General features: G+C 39.7%; 1 protein-coding gene across 10 annotated transcripts in view; it reads right to left on the minus strand.

Moving 5' to 3' along the window:
- Positions 1-27,229, minus strand: part of ANKS1B (ankyrin repeat and sterile alpha motif domain containing 1B) — a 1,278,065-nt gene that overhangs the window by 97,685 nt on the left and 1,153,151 nt on the right. For all 10 annotated transcript variants that reach the window (XM_024256170.3, XM_024256173.3, XM_024256168.3 and 7 more), the window contains 1 exon segment: positions 420-527. In XM_024256170.3, the coding sequence (XP_024111938.1) occupies positions 420-527 (108 nt within the window).

A 27,229-nucleotide genomic window follows, 5' to 3' on the forward strand; every position in this document is an offset into this window, starting at 1 on the left:
AATCTTGTTGTTTTGATTGTGTCAAACAATCAAAAGAGAGATTGTTTTTTACACAGATATGGTAAACTACACAGAAAAGAGCCAGCACTTCCTGATCTATTGCTTCAGTTGTATAAAGCGCATGTTTATAAAACCTATAAAACTACACAAAATAATTTTTTTATTTTCTTACTCTGTTGCCCAGGCTGGAGTGCAGTGGTGCGATCTCTGCTCACTGCAATGCTCCGCCTTCTGGGTTCAAACGATTTTCATGTCTCAGCCTCCAGAGTAGCCGGGACTACAGACGGGCACAACCACACCTGGCTAAATTTTTTCTGTTTTTAGTAGCGGCAGGGTCTCACCATGTTGGCCAGGCTGGTCTCAAACAAATAGTTCTTAAGATAAGGGCGGAGAACCAAATGAATGTGCTTGGCACTTACCCTGAGGGTGATGGACCGAGGGGGCTTCTGTGGGGGATCGTCGTGCAGCCTGTCTCCCAGAGATGCCAAAATACGTTTCCTGTGGCCAATCAAATTGATTTTTAAAACCTGAAACAACATATATTTGGGTTAAATATTTCACTGGAGAACAAATAATTTTTATATGTCCTAAAACATTTGGGGTGAAAAGAGATTTGTGCAAAGTTACCCCTGCACCATGAGATGTGGTGTGACATCAGTGTGACCACTGAAGGCCAGAAAGATTGCAGTAGCATCTGGAAAGCCTGGAGTGGCTAAGCAGTAGGGGCAGAAAGAGAAGGGAGGACGGTTCTCCTTCCACTCATGCTGCCTGAGAGTCTCATTCCCAATGCAGCATCCTCAAGAGAAGCCAGCTCTTCTTATAAGCAGCCGAAACCTCACAGGATAAAATCTGAGTCCGGACTTGGCTTCAGGGTAATGGGGACAGACTGCCCTCTGTCTCTTTCCCTCCATCCAGGATATGCAGTCATGCCAGCCTCCTCTAGGTATTAGAAGCTCCACGTTCATTCTCACCTTGGGGGCCTCTACTCCTGCTCAACCACCTGCCTGGAATGCCCCCTCTCCCTTCTGAGATTTTCAAATAACCAGTGACTTCTCATGGTTCTGGACACTGTTCTGGTGATGTCTCCTCAGAAAGGTCTTCCCCCATCTCCTTATTGAAGAAGCCATGCCCTCAACCCCTGACATGCTCTCCACGATGATCCTCATTTTATCACACTCTAAAAGCACTTTCCTTACAGGCTCAGTGTTTGTGTTTTGTTCCACCCTCTCCAGGTAAGCTCCCTGAGAGCAGGGCACTGGCATATGTAGATCACTATTATTTCCCAAAAGCATAAAAGGATGACTAAAAAAAAAATAAGGGATTAATGAATATGAAAGAATGAATGGTAATAGAGATAACAGTTGCAAAATTAGAGTGAACTTGCATAAGGATACAGTTAGAATGAAGGACTGCCTATTGGGGTAGACTCAGAGCCTCCCCAGGATGGTATTTTGAATCTGACCATGCTGCAAAGGGCACATGGTAGAAGAGCTCTCAAAGGGAACTGAGAATTGCAGCGCCTCAATCCTCAGCCGCATTCCTGGTGCTTTACCAGGGCCACATCCCTTTCAATCTTCCCAACTTCTCTATCTGGAAGGAGTTCTCACTTGACAGATGACGAAACTGTGGTTCCGAGTGGTTAAGTCACCTACCCAAGAGCCAGCATGTGGTGGCTCTGGGATTTGAATCAGATTTGCCTGATTCCAAAGCATATTTTACTCCAAAGTATACATCACAAAATTTGGGCATTTCTCCAAATGTTACCAGCTTCTTAAAAATATACTGTATATTCATCCATTCATAAAAATGCGTTTACCTCTTCCCTACCTATGTGTAGTCCCAAGATATAATAATCTTGTTGGGTAACTAGTTTCCAAAGTCGTTACCCCATGTGTAAATTCTTCTCTTCTCTTTTCAAGTTTTAAGATAGAAGGTGGGGAGAGCATTTCTTTGGCAGGCATCCCATGCTACCTTGAATTTTTTCTTTAATTTCAGCTTTTAATTTAGATGTAGGTGGTATACGTGCAGGTTTGTTACATGAATACACTCAGTGATGCTGAGGTCTGGGGTATGAATTATCCCGTCACCAGGTAGTATGCATAGTACCCAATAGGTAGTTTTTCAGCCCTTGTCCCCTTCCTCCCTCCCCTCCTTTGTCGTCCCCAGTGTCCACTGTTGCCATCTTTATGTCCATGAGTACTCAACGTTTAGCTCCCACTTATAAATGAGAACATGCAATATTTGGTTTTCTGTTTCTGTGTTAATTAACTTAAGGGTAATGGCCTTCAGCTGCATCCATGCTGCTGCAAAGGACATGATTTCGTTCTTTTTTATGTCTGTGTAGTATTTCATCTACCTTGACTTTTTATTTGCCTATTTGTTGGTTAACTCACGGGCCTTTTGGCCTAAACTGACGTAGATTTTAAACTCACACTACGCCCTATTCCTTTGACAGCCACCCTCTGACCCATGCCTGTTGATGATGAGGACGGTAAATGTTAGCCAAGGTGAATGTCCCCATGCACCATATCCCTATGATTTTATAAAACCTTCATCTCCCCAGGCTGATGAATCCTAATCTTTGCAAGTTTGTTTTCATAAAGCAGCTCCTCTTTTCCATAAATCATTTCAGTTGACATCCTCAGGACTTTCTCCTACCCTATTATAGCTGCTTAAGGTTTGCTGAAAAAATGGCTCATAATATTCCAGGTATAAGTGAACCATGGCTTTACATTTATGCAGGATACTGTTTTCTGCTTTTAATACCCTTTTAAAATGTCCTTCCTAAGCACATGTGATTTCTAGCTAGCCTTTTAGCTGCAGTAGGAATAACTAGAGACAAAAGTATACACTGACTATAAAATCCCTTAATTTTGTTATAGCTAATAGTTCAAAGCCCTTTAATCTAGGAGGGATGATTTGAGTTATTTTTCCCTAAATTCCTTATCTTACAGTTGTCCAGGCAGAAGCCCATCTGCCATCCTTCTGCCCACTCACACAGCCCTATGTTAGCTTTCTGCATTTATATTAACCAGTCTGGCATTTCACTACCTGGAAGAGCTTAGTGGTTTTTGCAAATCTGGAAATTTCACTATGTATTCCTTTCAGACGATTTATAAATATGCTAACTAAGTGTGGCCCTACTGCTGATTACTTGCAGGCAGGATTGTTTATACGATCCATAGAAATGCCCTTATATTCTTGTATTGTTTCTGTTTTTAAACATCAAGATCAAATAATTCCTCCATCTCAGAAAAAATATGATAACCTTTTCAAAGGTATTTTGCAAGTCTAAACACAGTATATTTTCTACTCTCTTTTATTCTCATCCTCAGTTACTTTGCCAAAGGCTTCTATTGGATATAAATTCCTCCCATAAAATCTTCACCGCCTTTCTCCCAGCAGGTAGCTGGACCTCATGCTGATGGTACTACCTTGCCCCCTCCCCGAGTCCTGCTAGAAATGTTTTTATAATAAAGACATTCACTTAATTATTATTATTATTATTATTATTATTATTTACAAAACTGACACTAAATAACAAATAACTGTGGTACAATTCAGCTGATGTCATCTCTACTATTGCTTTTGGTTTACTCTCCCACAACTCAATTTTGGGCAGGTTATCTGACTCCTCTGATCTCTGGTTTTCTCACATTTAAAGTGAAGAAGTTAATGACAATTTCAAATGTGGTTGGCAAGATGAAGAGTGAGCTGTGAGAATAACCAGCATAGTGCCTGACACATAGAAGAAACAACTTTCACAGTGTGCTTATTCCAGTGAATGGGTTCTGAGGGTGCACAGGAATCCTGGCCCAGAAGAACAAGGACTTGGTCATTGTCATAAAGTCAATCATGTTAAACAAATACACTGAAGCTTTGGATGAAGAGATGTGGCTAACCTTGGGAAAGCCCTCAATGAAGTAACTTATCCTAGTAGGAACATGGCTGATTTCTAGCTATTAGTCTAAGGCCAGACCCAATTTAAAAGAATATGCTCTTCTGCCATCCACATCGCTTAATCTTCAATAGGAGGTAAGCTGAGGCACTCCTCTGCACTGAAGCTTCATGGCTGTCTCCTCCATAGAGCTACCCAGATGAAGGTGGATGGCTGAATGAATGGATTGATGGATAGATGACAGATGATACACAGATAGGAAACAAATTAACACAGGATGGTTAGTACTATCAAGATCACCTGGATAACCCTCCTTTTTATCAGAAATGAGCCCCCATCACTGAAGATACTGACAGTTACTTCCATTTATTGAACATTTTCTATATTCTAGTTCTATGTTCTAGTTGTGCTAGAAACTACCAAGTGGTTATACACGGATATAAATATCTCCTGTAATCCTTACAATAGCATACAATAAAACCATTCTCATTTTAGAGATGCAAAATCTGAGATTATGAAATGCTAAGTAACTTGCCCAAGGTCACACTGCTAAGAGGCACATGGCTAGGATGTGCACCTGATTCTTAACCTGCCCTTCACTGCTTTCCTTGCTCTTCTTCTTGCTGTTAACCTCTATACCTTTTGACCTTTAGCTACACTATTGGTTATGTCATCATGAGGCTTCTTAAGACGTTGCTTCTTACTTTGAGTTATCATGTTTAAAGCATTTATATAGGGTTTTGAGCATCTGAAAACATTAAAATAATTCACTTTTTAGTAAGGCTTATAGCATTGTTAAAGCTACAGGCTACAAGGGCAGGTACCTCACAGTATTCCCTGTGAAATACATATATAGACCAAGGACAAGAAACCCTCATCACCCAAGATTCAACCCGAGCTGGCTCACTGTGGAGTGGTAGAGAGGGTGACAGTGGGCTTCAAAATGCCCAAGTTGACAGTAAGAAATCCAACTGGCAAAACAATAACAGAGAAAATATTCCAAAGAAAGATGGTCATTATGGAAAAGTCAAGTCTGAAGGTGGTTGGGTTTGCCTTGAGTGAGAATGACTTTATAGCAGACTGTCTTTGCAAGCAGATGGGGTTCCTGAGTAGTGGAATCCTACAACCCCAGGCATCATGGGTGATAACCAGTATGAAAACTTTAGTTTTCAAAAACACCAGAGCAATGGTTACTGCAGTAGAGAAGAATTCTGTGTTTTCATTACTGCTTGGGTTAAAGTTAACTGTTCAGACAAGAACATAATGGGAGTAAAAGACAAAATAATGGTAACATATTGGAGATTCAGTTATTCTAAGATGTTGAAGCAATTCAATTCAGCTCAAAAAAAATATTGAATTTCTGCTACCTATTATTTGGAGGATTCAAAGGTGAAAGTCTATGAACAGAGCTTACAATATTGGAGAGATCAGGCACAAATAACTACGTTATCACACCATTAACTAAGAAAAATTATTATACACATAAGCATAAGAATGTGGCTCCAACTGCTGAGTTCCAATAGATAAGAAATAAAAGTTGGCCAGGCGCGGTGGCTCATGCCTGTAATCCCAGCACTTTGGGAGGCTGAGATGGGTGGATCACGAGGTCAGGAGATCGAGACCATCCTGGCTAACATGGTGAAACCCCGTCTCTATTAAAAATACAAAAAAAAAAAATTAGCCAGGCATGGTGGCGCACGCCTGTAGTCCCAGCTACTCGGGAGGCCGAGGCAGGAGAATCACTTGAACCCGGGAGGTGGAAGTTGCAGTGAGCCGAGATTACGCCACTGCACTCCAGCCCGGGCGACGGAGCAAGACTCTGTCTCAGAAAAAAAAAGAAAAAGAAAAAGAAAAGGAAATAAAAGTTATGGCATGTGTTCTCAATGGTTTTTATTACAACTATTGTAAGAGGAATGTGGGTCAAAGGCAAGGAGTATTGTTGAAACCACAGGAGTCAGCCACAGGTGGGTATCCATTCATCACAGCAGTAGTCGCCTCCAGGAATTTTCTCCAGTATCACTTAAACAGGGTAATTCCAGAAACCCCACTGTGAAATCTCAGCAACAGGAGAATAATCGTGCTGGATGACAATCCTATAATATCACTTCACTGCTGTTTATGTTTCTGGGTTTGGCTGTGGGAATTCTGCCAGACAGTATCATGATATACCCTCATACGGAATAGCTCACTTCAGAATACATGTCATAGCAAAGCTGAAAGTCAGTGTACTTAAACTTTTTTTCTTTTAAAATTTAATGTGATATAAAATTAAACATGTTTAATTTAATTTTATATCACATTAAATTTAACATGTTTAATTTAAACATGATGTAAATGAAGCATTTTTCTTTATCTGCTTTTAAAAAAGTAAATAACATTTTGATTATAATAGCTATACTGCTTTCCCATTTTAGACACTTTATAAAATACAGAAAAACAAGTAAGAGAACCAGTAATCCACAAACTATATCTAAATAGATATATTTCCTTTCATTTTTTTCCCCCATGATTATGTTTTGTGGTGCTCATATCACAAGTACCATTTTCGCCTTTTTTTCAGTTCTTTAAAGCTAAAGAACTTTTCTACATATACAACTCTCAGTAGACATTTTAACTAACTCCATATCACCACATTATTGTTTCAGAGAAGTATGTCATAATTCATTAAACATTTCCCCTATCATTGAAAATTTTGGTTTGTGCTTCTTTCTGGATAGCAAACATTCCACATGCTTAAATAATTCTATCATCCTATAATTTCCATTCTCAATGCCATGTTTACATAGACACAGCACAGAAAATACCAAAGAAGACTGCAAGAATCACACGAGTCATGCAGAAAAGTCATGTAGCAACAGTCTGTCTCCATGTTCTGCATGAAATCTCAATCCGTTTATCGCTGGCTGGACCAACTCCTCCTGGAAAATCACAAACCCACATAATGTTCCTCAGTGCCATATTTTGCATTTGTTATGTTTTTGGAGTTCAGATTTAGCTGACAGATGTGAAACAGCACATGTAGCTGGGATTCTTCAGAGAGTACACATGCAGCGATGCTGGGCACACAAGCGATTCTAGTTCTCACCACCAGGCGACTGCATCCTTTTTATTTCTAGATTTTTATTGAGGGAGGGAGTTCACCCTGCGTTTGGAACTCCCTTCCATTTTAGGGGGTAGATTATTTCCCCTTTCCTTTCTAGATACTTGCCAACTAAAGAGAACAGCTCCTATGCAAGTCTATAGAGCTCACCTGGCTTCAGAGTAGCCTCTTCTAATAAAACTGCAAGTGTTCTGAGCAGTTCTGGTGTTCCTAAATGCCAAGAATGGAAGTTGCGGCGGAAATTGATCTGCTTTGTTCTCATCTGCAGAACTAAAATTGCAAATAATTGTCAAAGTTTTCCCCCCTGCCTGATAACAATTTCTAAACACTTTCCACTCGAAAGCATCAAGGCAAAAATGCCTGTGTATAATTCCATTTCAAATTCCTGCAATCTTAGAAATCCTCACTTGAATTTACATACAATTTTGACCATGACATTTTTCTCTCTTATTCCTTGGACTGCAATAATCCATGTCCAGCATGGGATGGTGAACAGACAGACCTTAGGAGCAGAAAGTCATGACATTTGGTTCTTCTCTTACTCTTCTCTTAGCTAAATAATCTTTAATGTCTTTGAGTTGTAACATAAAGGGGACAATAACAGTCTTATTCAACAAATATTTCTTGGATGCCTTTCACATATAACCACCATGTTATGCAATCTGTGAGCCACAAAGAAGAAAAAATATCGAGTCCTCCAGGGCTCTCAATCCAGGCAGTAAAAAAATATTAAAACCATGTGAACATATGTGTGTGTATATTTGTGTGTATGTATGTAGGCATCTATCTATGTATGTATGTATCTATCTTTCTACCTATCATCCATCCATCCATCTAAATATATACGTCTACACAGCCTTCCCAGCCTAAAAGGGGTTTCTGTGGAATGAATGAGAATGACTAGGAAGCATATCTGGAAATTATAAAGCACAGAACTAAGGTACTAACTAAGGTATTATTTCTCTTTTAAGTATAACAGAAACTTAAAACTTTCTTACCCTATCAACAATATTTAGATATTACCTTTGATATTTAAATGTGCCATTATGGATATCTCTGGGTAGATTTTAGATCCAGAATCATGCCTTCCACTTCTCCAATCTTCTCTCCTGTTATTTCTTTGCTCCACGTATACACACTTGTGCATATTCCAGAGTGTCTCTGCCTGGATTTTCATTAGAATCTCACAAGGATGAAATTGAGATCCACCTAAAGCCTTGCTTGCTCACCTTAGATTACATCGACCTTTCTCTCTTTGAATTTCTTTAGTATCTGTGGGCTGCCCTGTGCTATTGACACGTGAAACATCCTGGTGGGTATAGCTAGCTCTCTTTTTTTGTGTATGTGTCTTACCTGATCAACTAGACTCTAGGCGCTGGAAAGTCAGACATAGTGTCACTGCATCTCAGGGTCCCTCAATGCATCTAGCTCACGAATACAACTCAAAGGTGATCTCTAAGATCTCAACTCAAACCCCTGTCAAGGTGGACAAGAAATGAAGCAGGGGAGATGTCTCTAAAAGAAAAAGAGGGAAGGAAAATAACACCTATATCTTATTTCATTCCGTTTCTACTCTCAAGAGTCTTCTATTCTTTCTGAGCTTTGGCACCTTAATTCCTACACAGTCTTGCCATGGGTGATGCAAAACTTCCTTACATCCCACCATCTGTAACTCTTTCCCTTTACCTCTGCCACTTCATCTAGAAAAAATCCCTCCGACTACAAGTTTCCAAATTCCCTTTTCCTTCTGCTATTACTTCCCAAACCAACTGCTACTAAATAATCAGCAAATAACTGTTTGACAGATGCCACCGAAATACAACTGTACTAACCTATGGAAACAAAAAGAGGTTCCAAGTTACACAGCTCCAGAGAGAGCAAATGACAGTGAGAAAGAGTGAGGGAGAAGGAATGTGTGTTTTCTGAATATAGTCTGTCTCATTAAATAGGAAATACTAATTATGAGGAAATGAGATCATCTTTGCATGGAAAGAGAGACCTTAATGGTATAATTGCCTCTGAACATTTAAGGGCTCTGGAGGTACAAAGCCTTCTTTTCTAATCAATGAGAATCTTAGGTTTATTTGTAAAGCTCTCTGAATTACCTCTTGATGAAGGTACTAATTTTCTGATTTTCACGTAAACATTGCTTCAGAAGATTAAAAACACACACAAAACAAAACAATAAATCAGTTCCCAACTAATTTCCCTGAAAGTTACCTTTAAGTAAAGCTTGCTGCCAGTTAAGTTTTTATAGGAGAAATTTGGTTTACATTGCTCAATAACCCAATCATTGGGGTTATTGAAGGAAAAATTTGTTACAAAAGAAAATGGGAAGTATGTGCAATATCCCAGATCTGAAGTTATTCTTGGAGATGTGAAGATGTGCTAATAGCATCTGAAAAGTGCAAATCTCCCTGCAGTACTATGAATACATAAAAATGCTCTGCATCTTAAGAAGTAGAAAGACTGCTGTTCTGCTGTATTTTGCTAACCATGCAGGATATTTACTGCTAAGGAGGGTATTTTCCAACTTTATTTCCTTTCAATTTTTGAGATCATAAAATTTATGATCAATTATATTGTGTGACTGATGCGCTCAGTATTGTAAATGAAATTATGGTTACCGAAATTCATTAACATATATCCATATAAAATAAACAGAAACATGCAACATACATGAATATACCCATATTTGTAAAAGAAGCTCTAAGACAAATTGAGTCTCAAGAGACAATCCTAGGTAAGTGAGGGCCTGGTTACTCCATTTTTGGATTATAAATGGTCTTTTCTGCTCTGTTGCTGCTCTGCCCCTCTTCTTGAGGTTTAGCTACTTTAATGGCATATAACACCCTCCATCAGCAGACAGAATAGTGAAAGCGGCAGTGAATTCAATCCAGCCAATTCTGTTTCTGTCAGCAGCTCTGATAAAAGGGCTTTATGTGGGAGGAGGTAAAAAATCTACCTAAAACTAGCTAAAGTAAAGTTTTAAAAGTGCATCCACAGATTTTACTTAGCCTAGCCAGCTACTACTGCATTTTAGAATTGGACATTTACCATATTTCAGCTACATATGGAGGCAAAAAGGATGTTAAGGTTAAAAGAAAGTATTATAAGGAAAGCAGAGGTTGAGTCCCAAGGACGAGTTCAAAAAGAGGAAAAAAAAAAAAAGGGTAACAACAGTGAGAGAGATTTCTTATCATCCCTTTTCTCCCTTTGTCCCCACCCCCACCACTATCCCCTTCCTTATCTTCTGGAGAGTCACATCACAGAGTAGAGCTAGGAATTACTCTAAACCCATAAGAATGGCTAACGTTAGAAAAGAATGACCCTACCTAGGATGATAAGGACGTGGAGGAACTGAAACTCTCATCTTGCTAGTAGGATTGTAAATGGCACAGTCACTTTTGAGGAAACTGCCAGTTTCTCAAATTTTGACCCAGTTTTCTAATATATAACCCAGCAAGTTGACTCTAGCTAGCAACTCCTAGCTAAAAATGAATACATATGCCCACATAAAGATTTGTACATGAATGTTTAAGCAACATTATTCATAATAGCTAAAAATTAGAAACAATCCAAATGTCTGATCAACTGGTGAATGGATAAGTAAAATACGGTATATTCATGCAACAAAATACTGCCTAATGATACAAAGGAATGGGCTACATGATACAGGCTATAGCATCAACAGACCTCAAAAACATTATGCTAAGTGAAAGAAGCTGCACACACAAGATGATAGAATGTTGTAGGATTCCATTTACATGAGTTTCTAGACAGCATAAAACTATATGTACAGAAAACATATCAGTGGGTATCTGGAGTAGAAATAGGAGCAGGGATTGACTGCAATGAGCATAAAGGAACTTTTTAGGGTTATGGAAATGTTCTAAAATGGGATTGTGTTGATGGTTGGATAGCTGTATAGGTTTACTGAAATTTACCCAACTGTATACATAAAATGGGCGATTTTCATGATGTGTAATTAAATTGCAATGAAGTTGTTTTTGAAAAAAGAATAATGCTGGGAGAATGCATTCAGTATGCAGTATCGTATAAATAAGGCCATTCCTGAAGGCTGTAATCCACGCTGCTCGAGAAGAAGACCTCTGTTGTCTTGGAATATACCACTTATCAGCTGGATGGAAGGGTGAGCAACATATACACTGCAGGATGTCTTAAGGAAAATGTGACCTGCAGGGTAGCTTTGTCCTAGGAGCCTAGTACTCTTTAACTATAGGCTAATAGATCAGTAGCATATTCTTTGTTATAAGTGTACAATACAGTAAATTAGTACTGACTTTCCTATGTACGTATATTTTTGAGGGTCTTAATCCTCCAAGTCATAACACTTTGGTAAAAATGTTTATGCTTTCTAAATACTTACAACAAATGACTTATGGATGTTTGAAAAGGGTGGAGTGAACTAGGAGCCAACATGGGTTCTCTCTGGATGGGTAACAGGCGGTGATCATGAGATGACACTCAAGAACCAGAGAATAAGGTTGCATTCTAAGCACCAAATTAATCACATCAACAGTGCTATGATTTGAGTTTTCTCTGACAAAAACTCAGCTTTAAATTGGATCTCCAATGTGGCAGTGTTGGCAGATGGGGCCTAATGGGAGATATCTGGGTCATGAGGTGGCGAATCCTCCTTGAAATAATTTATGCCATTCTCTCAGGAGTGAGTGAGTTCTTGCTCTGGCAAGACTGGATTAGTTGTCACAGGGATAAATTAGTTCCTGCAAGAGTGGGTTGTTAAGAAGCCAGGACATCCTGTGGGTTTTGCCTCCTCACACGTCAGCTTCCCCTTTAACCTTTCGCCATGTTGTGATACAGCACCAGAAATTCTCACCAGAAGCTGAGCAGGTGCTGGCACCATGCTTCTTGAACTTCCTAGCCTGCAGAACCATGAACTAAATAAATCTTTTCTTCTTTATAAATCACCCAGTCTCAGATGTTCTGTTATAGCAACACAAAACAGACTAGGACAAAGCGAATGGAGTCAGAATGACTTTCTAGCCCATGAAGTGTCAATGAAATAGACTGGCAGAGTGACTACAGTTTAATCGGTGATACTGAAACCCAGCTAAACAAAGAAGCTGTGCCAAGGTGGGGTGGAGAAGCAAGGGTAGAGGGCATATTGAAGCAATGAAACTATCTAGCTTTGGCAGCAGCATGGGGAGACACTGAATCTTAACATAAGTAAGCTCCCTGATTACTCAAGGGGTTATTTTATCAGGTTTTGTGCTGATCTAAATGCAACATCCCTCAAAATTCCCTTTCCTTCAATACCACATGTACCAGGAAGCAGTAATCACTGAATCAGTTTTCTGAGTACCCAGATATGAGAAGAGGAAATGTTGAAGACGGGGGATCAGGGAGGGGAGCATTTGGTCAGAGAATCCTTCCCATCATGTATTAACAGAATGGACATCTTGATACACTGATCTCTCCTTAATTAAATTAAATCAATTTTATTTAATTATTAATTAATTTTTAAATTAATATTTTATAAATTTTATAAAAATTTAATTTTTATTAATAAAAATTAAATCAATTTTATTAATTAAATTAAATCTGCGCCTCTATGCCACCGAGGCACAGAACCTGCTCAGAAGGGCATAGTGATTAAGAGCAGGGCTTGGTGTCAGGATGACCTGAGTGTGAGTGTTGGTACTGGCATTTACTATATATGCCTTTTGGTCAATTATTTAACCTCTCTCAGTATCACCTAACTTGCGTAAAATGACGGAGCTAAGAAACAGTATTCGCCTCTTAGTGTAATTGTTAGGATTAAATGAGACATATGCAATGCATTTAGCACAGTGCCTGGTATAAAATGAGCTTCATAAAATTCTAACTTCATTCAGTGTTTGATTAAGCCCAGTTTCTGAACTGGAGGAGCTGAGCCCTCCCCTGGAACCCAACCAGAAGGAGCTCAGCAGCCAGCCATGCACCTTTTCCCTGGCAACAATCCCTGCATCATCAGCCACTCTTCAAACTTTGGTGGCCTCATTGAAAATCAGTTTTTGCCAAACTTTATTAACTTTCTTTTTTTGACAGTTATTAGTATGAGGTTGACAGACCAGGAGAATGTCATAGATATAGTGTCTTTGATTCCAATAAAGCACTTGATGAAGTCTTTCATTATCTGCAAGATGGTGGGCTCTATGAGAGAAAAATTAAGTGGATTCACAGCTGGTTGTACATCTACAGCCAAGAGCCTTGATGAATGGCTCTGTCATAACCTGTTGGGGGACCACTGATTGAATGCCACAGGCTCTGCCCCTGGATTCTGCTCTATTCAATATTTTTATTAACGGCATCAAAATAGACATGAGAAGAACACTGATCAGATTTTTCAATGACATAAAACTGTGAAAAATATTTAATATAATAATAGGCTAATGTAAAATTCAACATTCTCTCAACGGGCTGAAAAGGCCAAGCTGACACCAAAAAGATGCAATTTAACAGGGATAAATATAATGTCTTACATTAAGGATCCAAAAGAAATCAATTGTTCAAGCTCAAGATGGGAAATATATGGCTGTGCCACAGTTCAAAGAAATAGCTGAATTTTTAGTTAAACATAGCAAGGGGTTTAGCAGAAAGAATGCAAAAGTATGGGTCTAATGGGGAGGGAATGAACCCATTTAGAATAATTTTACCAAATAAATAATCTCATTTACCTTGCTATTTCAACCTAACAAGGCTGGTAATTACCTTAACTTTAGAAATGAATTAACTGAGGTTCAGGAATTTAAGGAACTTGTCAAAGTGATGACAAAATCACGATTTGAATCCAGTTCCGACTTCCAAAATTTGTGCACTTTGAATTCATTCTATCTTGCTGCCACTTCTCTCCCAGAGTTGCTGTGTGGCTCAGGTGAGACAATTTTAATGGACATACCTAGCACAGTGCCTGGCTCCTACCTTCTGCTCAAAAGTGGCTACTTATTTTTCTCCCAGAGACTCATTAAATGTAAGGCTGTGTGCTTATATGAACAACCAGTACTTTATTATTATAATACGAACTCTGCAGTATTCTAAGTCTTTTCAAGTTTATCCATTAATATGCCTAGTGCAGAAATGATTCTGTTGATTTTTATTCTCTCATTCACCATTATTTCCAAATCCTTAATGCCAGAAGAGGAAGTCCAGCCTGGAAAAGGCACTGGAAAATTTGAGGGCAATCTAAAAATCTCTGTCAGTCAGTAATGATTCCCAGATAATTAAAACTTTCTTTTTTTTTTTTTAATTAAGGTAACTTTCAAGGGCTGCATTAGTGGTTCAATGCTGCATATTAACATGACAAAAACCTCTATTACCTTTAGATAATGAGGTGGTGTGTTAAGTAACCTTAGTACAATGATATGCATACAGAATGTACAAAATTTTCAATTAATTCAATTATTTAATTAGTTTAGCTTATGGTTAAAAAGATACTTTTTTTCTGTTGTTGGAGGTCTTATTAGAATTCTTCATATATATATATATACACACACACACGCATACCTATATATGTACACACACACACATATATATATGTATATTTTGTTCTTTCCTGCCTAAGGGTGGTTTATTGACAGTCTTTAATTCTTCCCTGGATATCTGGAATACTGCATTGCATCTGAGTCATGCTCTGTGTAGACTATTTGTCACTGGGCCACAGTGCTGCTGCAAAAGGTGGCTGAGGAATGCACACTGGCTCCAGCAGTATCCTGTAAGATTTAGCTCTTTTAAATAAAGGAATTCTTAGGAGCAGTTAGTTTTCATTGCCTCTTGCACTAAAAGCAAGGCCTGACAACGTTAGCTATCCAAAAGTTCCAGTTAATGAAGGTTTTATTGTAAAAAAGAATCCATTTGGGGGAAGGTGCAAACTCTTTGTAATTTTCCCTCCCTCTTTCTCTTGGCCTGTGCCAGCCATGATTCACAAAGCTGGAAAATGGAGAATCATTAGCTGCTGATGGTGCTGGTCATCCCACCCTGGCAAGGAAAGGAACAGGTATGTTGAGTGACCAGGTTGACCTGTGCAGTGGATGAACCGAAAACCTCTTTTGTAAGCTGTTTTGTAAAGATATGGAGACAACTGATGATTCTGGAGGTGGAGGATGCTTTGAGGGCCACAGCACATACTCTGCAATAAAGCAGGTCACTCCCTTCAGGTTTTAAGCTCAAATGTGAACACGTCAGTGGACTTTCACATAAGCTGTGCTTTCTTTCTGGAATGTCTCCTTTTCTTCTTCTCCATCCAGTGAACCTCTACTCATCTTCTACTCTTTTGAGTTAAATACTACTTTGAACAAATAATAGCAAAAGAACAATTAATGGCAACAGAACTTTGGAATGACAGTATCAAACTAGTCCTGATCCATAAACAAAAGTCTACTTAGCACATTGTGTGAAAAAATTTCACACAATAAATAAAGTGGTTTATTTTCTTAAACCACTTTATTCCAGTATGACTGACATGTAAAAAGTTGTACGTATTTAATGCATACAACTTGATCAATTTAGGGATAAGTACATACACATCAAACCATCACCACCATCAAGACTATAAGCATATCCATCAGCTCCCAAATTTTCCTCCAGCTCCTTTTATTATTATTACCATCATTTTTTTGTGTGTGGTAAGAATACTTAACATAAGATCTCCTCTTTTGGCAAATTTTAAATACACAATACAGTATTGTTAGTTACTGGAACTATGCTACAGTAGATCTCTAGAGCTTCTGTATCTTGCATAAGTAAAATTTTGTATTGTTTAACCATCACCTTTCCATTTCTGCCCCCAGCCCCTGGTAACCACCATTCTACTGTCTGCTTTTATGGGTTTAGCTATATTAGATTCCACATTTAAGTGAAATCATATAGTATTTGCTTTCTGTGCCTGGCTTATTTCACTTAGCATAATGTCCTTTAGGTTCATCCATATTGCTGCGAATGGCAGGATTTCCTTCATTTTCATGGCCAAATAATATTCCATGGTATGTATATACTACACTTTCTTTACTCATCTAATGATGGACATACAGATTGATTCCTTGTCTTGGACATTGTGACTAATGCTGCAATGAACATGGGAGTGCAGGTATCTCCTCAAGATCTTAATTTTTTTTCTTTTTTTTTTTTTCTGAGATGGAGTCTTGCTCTGTCACCCAGGCTGGAGTGCAGTGGAGAGATCTTGGCTCACTGCAACTTCTGCCTCCCGGGTTTGAACGATTCTCTTGCTTCAGCCTTCTGAGCAGCTGGGATTACAGGCATGTGCCACCACGCCTGGCTAATTTTCATATTTTTAGTAGAGAGGGGTTTTGTCATGTTGGCCAGGTTGGTCTCAAACTCCTGACCTTAGGTGATTCGCCCGCCTCAACCTCTCAAACTTCTGGGATTACAGGCTTGAGCCACTGCGCCTGGCCAAGATCCTAATTTAAATTCCTTTGGATAAATACCCAGAAACAGAACTGAAGAATCATATGGTGGGTCAATTTTTAATACATGTTTATTTTGTATCAGGTTGCAAATTTGTTGATCAAAATTATGAGTTCAAGATGGAAAAGTGAAAAGTAGAGCAATGCTTTCTAAGAAATAGATACTGAACTATCAAATGGAAAAGTAATATCCCCACTTGCTAATTTAATTCATCATAATTTACAAGTCTCTAGTGAAAACCAAGCAATAAACAATGACTTAGTATTTGTTAGAAAACAGAGTTTAATCTCCAATTGTCACTGAACTCATTAGCAACATATGTCATTCACACACAGTGAGGAATTATTAATTTTTCATTTCAAGAAAATTGTCAAATTAAGCTGGATAGAATAACAACATACAATAAAAAAATTGGTAATTTATTCTTATATTGCCCTAGAATGATGATAGTGTGTGGCATGTCATTAATTAATAAACATAATATTACTCACATAGTGGGCCCTTGATATCTATGAAATGTGTAATTAATGATGAAAATGCTATAGTGTTACTATCACACTTACTGATCACATCAAAGTTTTTTCCACCCACGCTTAAATTAAATCTCCCTGAAATCCCTGGTTCAAATTTCATGAGATTCAAGTAATTTGTGATTTTTTTTTTTTGATGCGGAGTCTCGCTCTGTTGCCCAGGCTGGAGTACAGTGGCATGATCTCAGCTCACTGCAACCTCCTCCTCCCAGGTTCAAGCAATTCTCCTACCTCAGTCTCCAGAGTAGCTGGAATTATAGGCACGTGCCACCATACCTGGATTAATTTCTGTGTGTGTGTGTGTTTTGTTTTTTTTTTTTTTTTTTTGAGATGGAGTCTCGCCCTGTCGCCCAGGCTGGAGTGCAATGGCATGATCTTGGCTCACTGCAACCTCCGCCTCCCAGATTTAAACGATTGTCCTGCCTCAGCGTCCCAAGTAGCTGGGATTATAGGCGCCTGCCACCACCCCCGGCTAATTTTTGTATTTTTAGTAGAGATGGGGTTTCACCATGTTGGCCAGGCTGGTCTCAAACTCCTGACCTCAAGTGATCTGCTCACCTTGGCCTCCCCAAATGCTGGGATTACAGGCATGAGCCACTGCGCCTGGCCTGATTTGTGATGTTTCATGAAGAATTTTTTAAAGGCCAAAGTTCACCCTCAAGATAAGAAAAATGATTGTTTGCCATAGAATTCTTCTAATCTCAACTTTTAAAAGAATGTATTAACATTATTTCAGGTCAAATGCCTCAAATGTTGAAATCTCATATTTTAATTCTTTGAGATGAAAGTGTTTTCCCCAGCATTTTTTTTTTCATTTAGATTTAGTCTTAACTCGCATCAAGGTTTATAAAAAATGATACTTCTATATCATGAGCATGGACAGAATGTGTTGAAGGCTCCCTGCGGGAAAATTACGAGCAGAGGTAAAAATCCTTGCAGCATTCTTAGCTCCTTAGCTGTAGTGTCTCTTAGTGAAATGTTGCATATAAGGAATGCTAATTAAGGAGGCTGGGAGAAAAGAGATGCCACCTTTCCAAATGCAACATTTCAAAAACAAGTATTACTAACACGGTGGTTTTATGAAGCACTTGAATCTTACATAAGTGTGGCTTGTTTTTTGTTTCCTAAAAAAGACTGCATTTGAGCAAACCAAAACCTGAATAATTTAAATCATGAATTTCAGAGAAAAAATTTTGCATCTAGCTATGAACTTAATAAAATATAACTTTTCAAATACTTTTTTTTTCTATTTTAAAATCATGTACACTGCTATTTGCAAAATCTTTAGTCAAGTAGAAGCAGAAAAAGACCGTCTTAATTTTAAAAGAGTAACCCTGCTCCCATTTATGAGGATTTTTGCAGGGAGAAAGATTTTATAAGATATTCATTTCAATATAAAAGGGCTTAAATTCAAGAGTATTTAAACTCTGAATTTCAACTTATCCCTTGGAATGGCCTCATGGCTAATTTCTTGTCTATATACAAGGTCAAATAGATGTACGTCTTTGGTGAATTTGGACTGACTGCCAAGCAATTTATTAGGAAGCTGGAGGATCTAAATCGATCATGAAGACAACAGAATAAATGGGCTTTGTCTGATTACTTCCGTTTACTTGATGATTAAATCCTCCTGCCTGCAGAAAATTTATGTGACTTCCAAATAACACAGAGAGACAGACGGACAACCCGATGACACACTATTTAAAACTCTTATCTTCATTAAATGAAAAAAAATCCATTTCAAAAGTACCTTTTGTTCTTGATGTCTTTGTTAAATTACGTCTGAGGAAGTAAAAGAGCTTCTTGTTGCCATACTTCCTGATCGATTGTCGTATATCCCACAATTGGAGACCTTTTGTAAGACGGGTAATTTGGATATAAAATATGAGAAATTATAAGTGCCTTTAGCAGATACTGCTTTTCCAAGAGTTCAGTTTGATCTCGGATAAAAATTTGGGCAGATGGCTTCCTTTGGAGGCTTATACATTGTTTTCCACAAAATGTAGTTGATGGAGACCAGAGAAGCATTTTTTTTTTTTTTTTTTTTTTGAGACAGAGTCTCACTCTGTCGCCCAGGCAGGAGTGCAGTGGCGTGATCTCGGCTCACTGCAACCTCTGCCTCCTGTTCACGCCATTCTCCTGCCTCAGCCTCCTGAGTAGCCGGGACTACAGGCACACACCGCCACGCCTGGCTAATTTTTTGTATTTTTAGTAGAGGCAGGGTTTCACTGTGTTAGCCAGGATGGTCTCGATCTCCTGACCTCGTGATCCGCCCACCTCGGCCTCCCAAAGTGCTGGGATTACAGGCGTGAGCCACCGTGCCCAGCCCAGAGAGGCAATTTTTAAGATGAAAAAAAAAAAAGATTCTCTCCAACTCTCTTTGCCCAGCCTGCCAATGCTCCCATTTTCACAGCACTCAGGCCAGCCAAGACCTAACCTTATGCAGAAAAAGGAACAATGCTTTAACTAGGCACAGAGTTCTGTTACTTTTGTTACCTAATATGCAAAACACTAAAGGAAGAGGGCTTATTAAAGAACCGCAGCACGTTTTGTAAAAGTTGGTCACTGAGTCTTTGACAGAACTGCTACAGTACTACAGTTCTAAGTCCCTACTGGCAGCTTCTATTTTGAGAGTCATGCCTTGATGGGAGCTACAAACAATGCAGCCCACAGTAGTACACATTCATCCATCCATTCATTCCTTCAACAAATACACATTGAGGGTGGAATGTGATGGCTGATGTTAAGTTGGTTAGGAGCACACAAAAATGCACAGGACATACTTATTGCTTTGAGCAGCTCTGGGCCTAGTGGGGAAGATGAAGTGACAGATGCTCTTGGGGAGTAGGTTCAGAGTGGTGTGAAAGGTAGGGAGTGGTAATCTCTACCTGGGGAGCTGGGGATGGCCTCATGGAATAGAAGACAGGCTTCAGGACTGAGAAGGAGATTTCCAAGTAAAGAGTTATAGGAAGGCGATTCCACACAGAGGAGACACCGTGTGCAGTCTCAGACATGTGCAAGGACAGAACAGGACGTATCTGTTTATGGTTTCAAAATTTTACTTAGTTTCCTATTAATTTTGCTAAGGGGGAACCATGTGTGTGAGTAGCAGGACTGGGGGCTATGAAGGTGGGTCAGAGCCAGATTGTTAAGAGCCTTCAAAAGGAATTTGGTCTTCAACTTAAACAAATTAGAAGATACGTGTAAAGTGCTTGGAAAGATGTCCAGCATATAGTGTGTACTCGGTAAATATAAGCTGTTTTTGTTATGTTGAAGTAGACAGGAAACCAACCAAGGTTTTAAAGAAGGGAAGGGATGCTCATGACTATAATCCCAGCACTTTGGGAGGCTGAGGTGGGTGGATCACGAGGTCAAGAGATCGAGACCATACTGGCCAACCCAGTGAAACCCCATCTCTACTAAAAATACAAAAATTAGCTGGGCATGGTGGTGCACGCCCGTAGTCCCACCTACCCAGGAGGCTGAGGCACCAGAATTGCTTGAACCCAGGAGGTGGAGGTTGCAGTGAGCCAAGATTGTGCCATTGCACTCCAGCCTGGTGACAGAGCGAGACTCTGTCTCAAAAAAAAAAAAAAAAAAAAAAAAAAAAAGGAGGGAAAGGATGATGATGGCAGAGTTGGTTTATAACAATAATTCTGATGTCAATATTGAGAATGGGCTGCAGTGGGGAGGCACTGTCCACAGGCCAGGAAAGGGAAATAATTCAAATAGTGAGGATAAGGCTCAGCAATTAGAACTTGTTCATTACTAAATTCCCAGGGTCCAACATAGTGGCTACCTGCAGTGGGTGCTCAATGAATAGTTGCTGAATGAATAAATGAATGGCAATGGGAGGAGGGAGCAGATCTGAGAAATCTCTAGGCGGCAGAAACAGCAGGGTTGGTGAGTACCAGATGTAGGCGTTAAAGGAGAGGGAGGTTTTTTTAAGGATGACTCTGGAAATTAGGCTTGGGAAGATGGTGTTGCCAAATTCTGCAATCAAGTAGAAAGGAGGAAGAACAGGGTTGGCAGGGAACATGAGGCTCTGGGAGTACTACCTTCTATGCATCTGCTGGGTTTAGCCTCTTGGAGTGTTGAGAAAAAGTGGGCAAGGAAGGACAAAGAACCCTCACATGGGCACTGAGCTGGGTGTTTTCCTTTTTACCGCGTTTAATCCCCACAGACTATGAGTTTGATATTGTTATCCCTGTTTACAGGTGGGGAAACTGGGGCTCAAGATGACACATTAGCGAGGTGGCAGAGCCCACATTAAAAACACGTATCTTTCTGCCACAGAGCCTGTGCTTTTTTCCCCCTCCATCCATCATACTGCCTCCTCCATTAAAATGAACATTTGGAATATGATATATTCCATATTTAGAAGGCTTGGGGGTGCAGGGTGAGTACTTTGCAAAGGAACCAAAGCCTAACTTCTGTTAACTTTCTGCTTCGTTGATACTCCAAATCTGTCTTCCTCATTCACAGAGTCCCTATGAGGATCCAAAAAGATGTGAGAAATCTTTTGAAAAATATAAAGCGTTCTATAAAAACAAGGTGATATCAAAAATGAGAAGAAAAATATGTTCAGATTCTTGTTAAGGAATTCTAGAACAGTGTAAAAGATGACAGAAGCTGGATACTGTCTTAGGACCATTTGACTGGCAACAGCCTCTTTCCAACTATGGTTCAGGGAGAAGGTTGAGGTTTTTCTGTCTTTAGGGGTCAGTCTTCCTAAAATATGAGAACCTGGGTTTGAGGTATGGGGAAAGAATGAATTTTGCCTTCCAAAGGCAGAGTTTACAACTTGACAGCTTTCACTCCTCTTTCAAAAATAAACCTAAATTCCTATCAGTTGTCTGCAGAGTTCCATCAGGGACTCGGTGGAGTGGCCCCTAACTGGGGAGCAGGAATTATATGTGCTTCCTCCTTGTTCTGCAAAGCCTCTGAACACCACCGAGAGCCCATGGAGAGCGTGATGATGTGTCTCTTGGCCCATCACAACGTAAGCATGCCGAGCAGAGGCTCTATCCCACATCCTCATTGCAGCCACAGCGTCCAGCAGGAAGGGGCTCACTGTATGTAACTGCAAGAACTTTCGGTGTTTGCATTCTTCCCTTTGCTCTTTAAATGGCTGGCTCCTTCTTCCCACTCAGGTTTCAGCTTAGGTGCCACGCTGAGAGAGGCCTCCTGTGACTGCCCTAGTTAAACAGATCCCCCCTGCTACTCTCTATCACCGCACTCTGTCCATTTTTCATGTGGTTCCTTTCAGAATTTACAATCACACATTTGCTTGTTTGGTTATCTGTGCCTTCCTCTCAAACCAGACTGTAGGCTCCAGGGCAGAAAGCATGTCAACTCTACTCAGCCCAGCATCTAGCATGGGGCTGGCATGTGGTAGGCATTCAGGGTCTACCTGTTGTTTTAATGAACAAAAGACCTAAACCTGAGATGATGGGACAAGCGACAGGAAAGCAGAAGGCCCCCTCAGCACTCGGGGGATGCTGTTCCATAATCAGGCTTCATTATGATCTGGGACCAGGGATGGAGCCGTGGATTGGCTCACATGTGGACTGAGCCCACCCCTCTGGACTCATCAGCAAGACATGCAAACCACATGAGTCAATGGTCCACACACAGCCCCAAAGGAGAAGAACACAAGCATCACTATTCCTCAACTTTGGAGTAGGTTCCTTGTTCTCCTAGTTAAATATGCATGGCACATAAAAATAATTGTGCAGACAGAAGGACTCACAGTTGCTTAATGTAGACCAGGGAAGTGTTTGAACCATTCAGTGGGTGGTGCGACTCCTAGGGGGAACCAGCCACGGGTGGGAATAGAAACTACTCCAGGAAATGGTACTGTATGGAACAATTTACATATTTTGGGGCATGGGAAGTTTTGGAACCGCATTTGTTCTCCTCCATATCTACCATTGAAATAAATCCTTGAGACTTAAAATGAGTAGATGATATTTAGTAATATGACTGAAAAGTCACATAGGACTCATTTATGAGCCAGGCTTTATGCGCAATTTACAACCTGTATGGAAAGCAACACCATCCCCTGTTTTACAAATGAGGAAACAAGTTCAGGCAGGTTATGCAAGTCTGTTAGATTTCAACACTTGCACTCCCTTCACCACGGAGCCAAAGCCCAGACTTAACTGTTTAGAATATCATTCTAAATTGCTTTTTGCAATGTCATTTCTTAATGCATTTCTTACACACCTTTTAGGTGCCAGGAATGTATTTCTAAAGGCAGGATAGCATTGCAGAAATGCTAGCCTCCAAGAGATGGGGTGCATTTTCCATTGAGAAGCAGAATTAGGGGAAGGGCAGTTTTACTTCCTCAGTGTCAACTGAAATGGCAGTCATTCAACATTTCACTCATTTCCCATCAGACAATTTTAATCCAAATAAAGTTTTTAAAAATCTCTTAAGAAACCATCTCCGTACAAATTCCCTGCTTGCAAAATACTTATTTTTCAGTAAATATCTTCGTTGACAAGTCTAACGAAGGCACTCACATTCTATATCCTGGCTATGGCTGTCAAGAGAGTTGAAAGAGGCAGTGGCCATATTTAGAGTGCCCAAACCTGTTCTTCTGGTGTTGCATTTTGCTGATCTGCTGATCTTGAAGGACTCCAGTGCCTTAAATTTACCCATATGTCATTTATTGCTGCCTAATGTGCTTATTCATTATTTTTTGAAAATAGAAGCATAGTCTGAAACATATTTAATTTTATGATGTTAAAAATGATCACTTCTGGTTCTTCACCAAAACTATATGGAGTACCTGGAATACAGTATGTACTCAGTAAGTACACTATTAACAAATGAAGAAAATATACGCAGGCTAAAATAAACTGTTTTTCATAATTCTATCCATATATGATTTCTAGGATTGTACTGGCTTAAAAGCTGGGACTATACAAATACATAATCAGTGTGAAAAGCTGGGAAAATGGGAATGCGAAAATCAAACTGGCTCTTGACCAGTGATTGTTTTTAAAAAAACAAGGTCTTCAAATGTTTGTAAACTGCAAAATGTCCTTGTTGTCCTTCTCCCTTTTTTTTTTTTTTACTACTGGCATTGTCATATGAACTTTGTGTCTCTTCCAAATTAGTCTGTTGTTTGGGATCCTTAACTACGGAGAGTGTCAACTGTGTGTCCCCAAGACAAACAGGTTGATGCACTGTCTTTGTCAGACCTATGCTTTAAAGCCCAGGCTAGGGTCATGCTCTGGGACTAAAGCATTCTGACTTTCTCTGGTCTGCTCTTTTCTGGTCCTTGATTTTCTTATCTGAATCTTGGGGTGTCCACTGTTTAGACAGAAAGTTGCAAATATAAACTGAATAATTCCTCAGCGAACAATATCCTTCTGTGAGGTGCATATATCAGTGGCTAGGAACATATCTGAGGCCTGCTACATCATGGTTTAGTGAATAATTTACATTTTATGATGTATATGCAGTGTGGCTATGAATAATCTGCCACAAATTATAGCTATACATATATAAGCCATACACTCACTAATGGTAACCCATTCTCCTTATTTTTGAACCCATTCTCAGTACGAGTAATAGAGAGTTCACTGGCTTTGATTTGAGGCACACCTAGGTTTGAACCCTAGCTCTAATATGTACAGGCTGAATCTCAGGGAAAGAATTCATCTTTCTCAGCTTTAGTTTCTCCATCTGTGAAATGGAGATAATACCAACTTCATAGGCCTATTGAAGGCATTTAATGTGTTGATTATATGTATGGAGATTGATTTGTTAACAAACAGATGATTTCATGTGTGTGTGCATGAGTTGGGTGCAGCCTTAATAAGTGTTCCCCTTCTCTTCTGTTTTGCTATTTAATGTGATGGTGAGGAGAGTGGTCAGTGTTTGTCTGTCTCTTCCTTCTAGAAGTTAGGGTGGCATAAGATGAGGATGTGGGGGACAGCAGTCTCAGGCAGATACTGAATAACCTCTGGGAGCCTAGGAGGACAGACGCTTGACACTAGCTGGGGACAAAAATGGAAGAGCCCAAACAGTTTTTAAAGCAGAATCTTCTGTGTCTAGAAGAATCAACAGGAAGGTGCATCATCAAAAGAACTAGAGAACACAAATGACAGGGTATGACATGAGTGTTCACTTTCATTAAGTAAACACTGCTGGGGTTTACTTAATACCTTGTGAGAGGGAAAAAAATGCAGTATTATTCCACAAACATTTGTTAAAATATCAACTATGTGAGCAAGCCATACAATGGAGAGGCAATGATTCCTAAGACATAACCCCTGCACACAATGATTCCTAAGACATAACCCCTGCACACAATGATTCCTAAGACATAACCCCTGCACACAGTGAGTTCTTAGTCACAGGGGAAGCATGCACAGACACAAGAGGGCTGTGATTAATCCTATATGAAAAGACAACATGCCATGGAGCACAGAGGAGGAAGTAGTTACTTCTAAGAAGACCAAAGACATTTTCAAAGAGGTGAGGATATTTTAAGCGAGGTCTTAGAGGAGGCTGTTCACAGGGAATAGGAGATGTAAAAGCATTCCAGGCCAATGCACCTGCATGAGAGGAGTGGGATACGGTGTGAGCAACGCTTGGAGAACTGCAGCTATTTGGAGACTGCTGGGACATAATGACCTCGGCAGCCAGGAATTGTGGTTACATTGCAGGGGGCCTTGAGGCTAGAGAGAGAGAACTGATTGAGCTTGAGGAGGGAGAGTGGGAAGGGACCCAGAGCACAGATGGAGTTATTGGCTTTGGAGATAAAAAGGGACACATGTTTCTCTGAGTAGGTGAGTCTGGGTGTTACTTGGATAAGTCTAGAGAAGAAGAGACAGTACGTTCTAACAGAACATGCCTTGTTACCTTCATGCTCTCGGTGTAGTAGGAGGCAATGTCACTGGTTGAATAAATATGAATAAATGAATGAATGAATAAATGAATAAAGGTGGCTAGGGTAGAGGATTAAGAAGCATTAAAATGAATATTTCAAGAACTATGGGGGTCAGTAAATATAATATTTCTAAACTCAAAACTTCTAAACTCAAGGTATTTATAAGCTAGTTGAAGATGTAAAGACATCATACATCTTTTCAAAGCACAGGAAGTTAAATGAATGGTTCCTAAAATATGAATGTTCAGAGGGAAAAGTACGTTTATTAACTGCTTGACAAGTTTGTAGCTATATTTTGTGTAACACACTATGGTGTAGTCTCATCTTTTTGGGTATGTTTTTCTTTCTTAATGTTAAAATATTTCATAGCTGGTCCATGTAACTATAGTTATACTTTTAGTTTTACTCAGGTTCCCGATAATGTTTGTTGCACAGACAGGTTTGTGTACTGGTTTTAATAATTCCATTGTACTTTCTACCTCCTCCTCTGCCCCCATCCCCAGGGTCTTCAGGTCACAGTTGGGACCTACTCTATGTACTCTGGTGCTCTCCATAAGCAAATGGGATGATTTCTCTGAAAAGACAGCTCTAGATTATAGCCCTGAAAAAGAGAGCTCTTGATTCAATGAAAAAATTATAGTTTACAGTAGAAGAGAAAGGTAAGTATGTTCAGAGGAAAAGCTGGTCAGATGAATGTAAGAGAGGCTTCTTTTATTTATTCATTTAATTTTGAGACAGTGTCTTGCTCTGTCAGCCAGGCTTCAGTGAAGTGCTGAGATCATGGCTCACTGTTGCCTTGACCTCTTGGGCTCAGCCATTCTCCCACCTCTGCCTCCCAAGTAGCTAGGACCACAGGCCCATGCTACCATGCCTGGCTGTTTGTATTTTTTGTAGAGATGGGGTTTCGTCATGTTGCCCAGGCTGGTCTTGAATTCTGGGCTCAAGTGATCTGCTCGCCTCGGCTTCCCAAAGTGTTGGGACTACAGGAGTGAGCCATCATGCCCAGTCTCAACAGGAAATTCTTTTAGCAGAGCTTTGAGAGACAGGTGTGGAAGAACAGGCTGGGGTTAGAGTATGTGTTGCTAAGGAATCTGACCCTCACTCCATGGGCAATAAGGAGCCATGGAGCAGTGATGGAACACTTCTCTGGCACTACTGGAAACTGTGATGTCCAATGTATGCTCTCTGGAAGATCTAACTAAACACAACCTTAGCACTTCTCTCAGCTTTCTTTGAAAAGGCAAATCTTGTGAGTCATTTGTTTTCTGTAAAATGAGAGAGGAACACACATTATCACCTTATATTATCGATTTACATTAAGAAGACTTCCAGATTCTCTTAGGGTTGTT

The sequence above is a fragment of the Pongo abelii genome, chromosome 10, assembly GCF_028885655.2.
Source record: "Pongo abelii isolate AG06213 chromosome 10, NHGRI_mPonAbe1-v2.0_pri, whole genome shotgun sequence".
NCBI lineage: Eukaryota > Metazoa > Chordata > Mammalia > Primates > Hominidae > Pongo > Pongo abelii.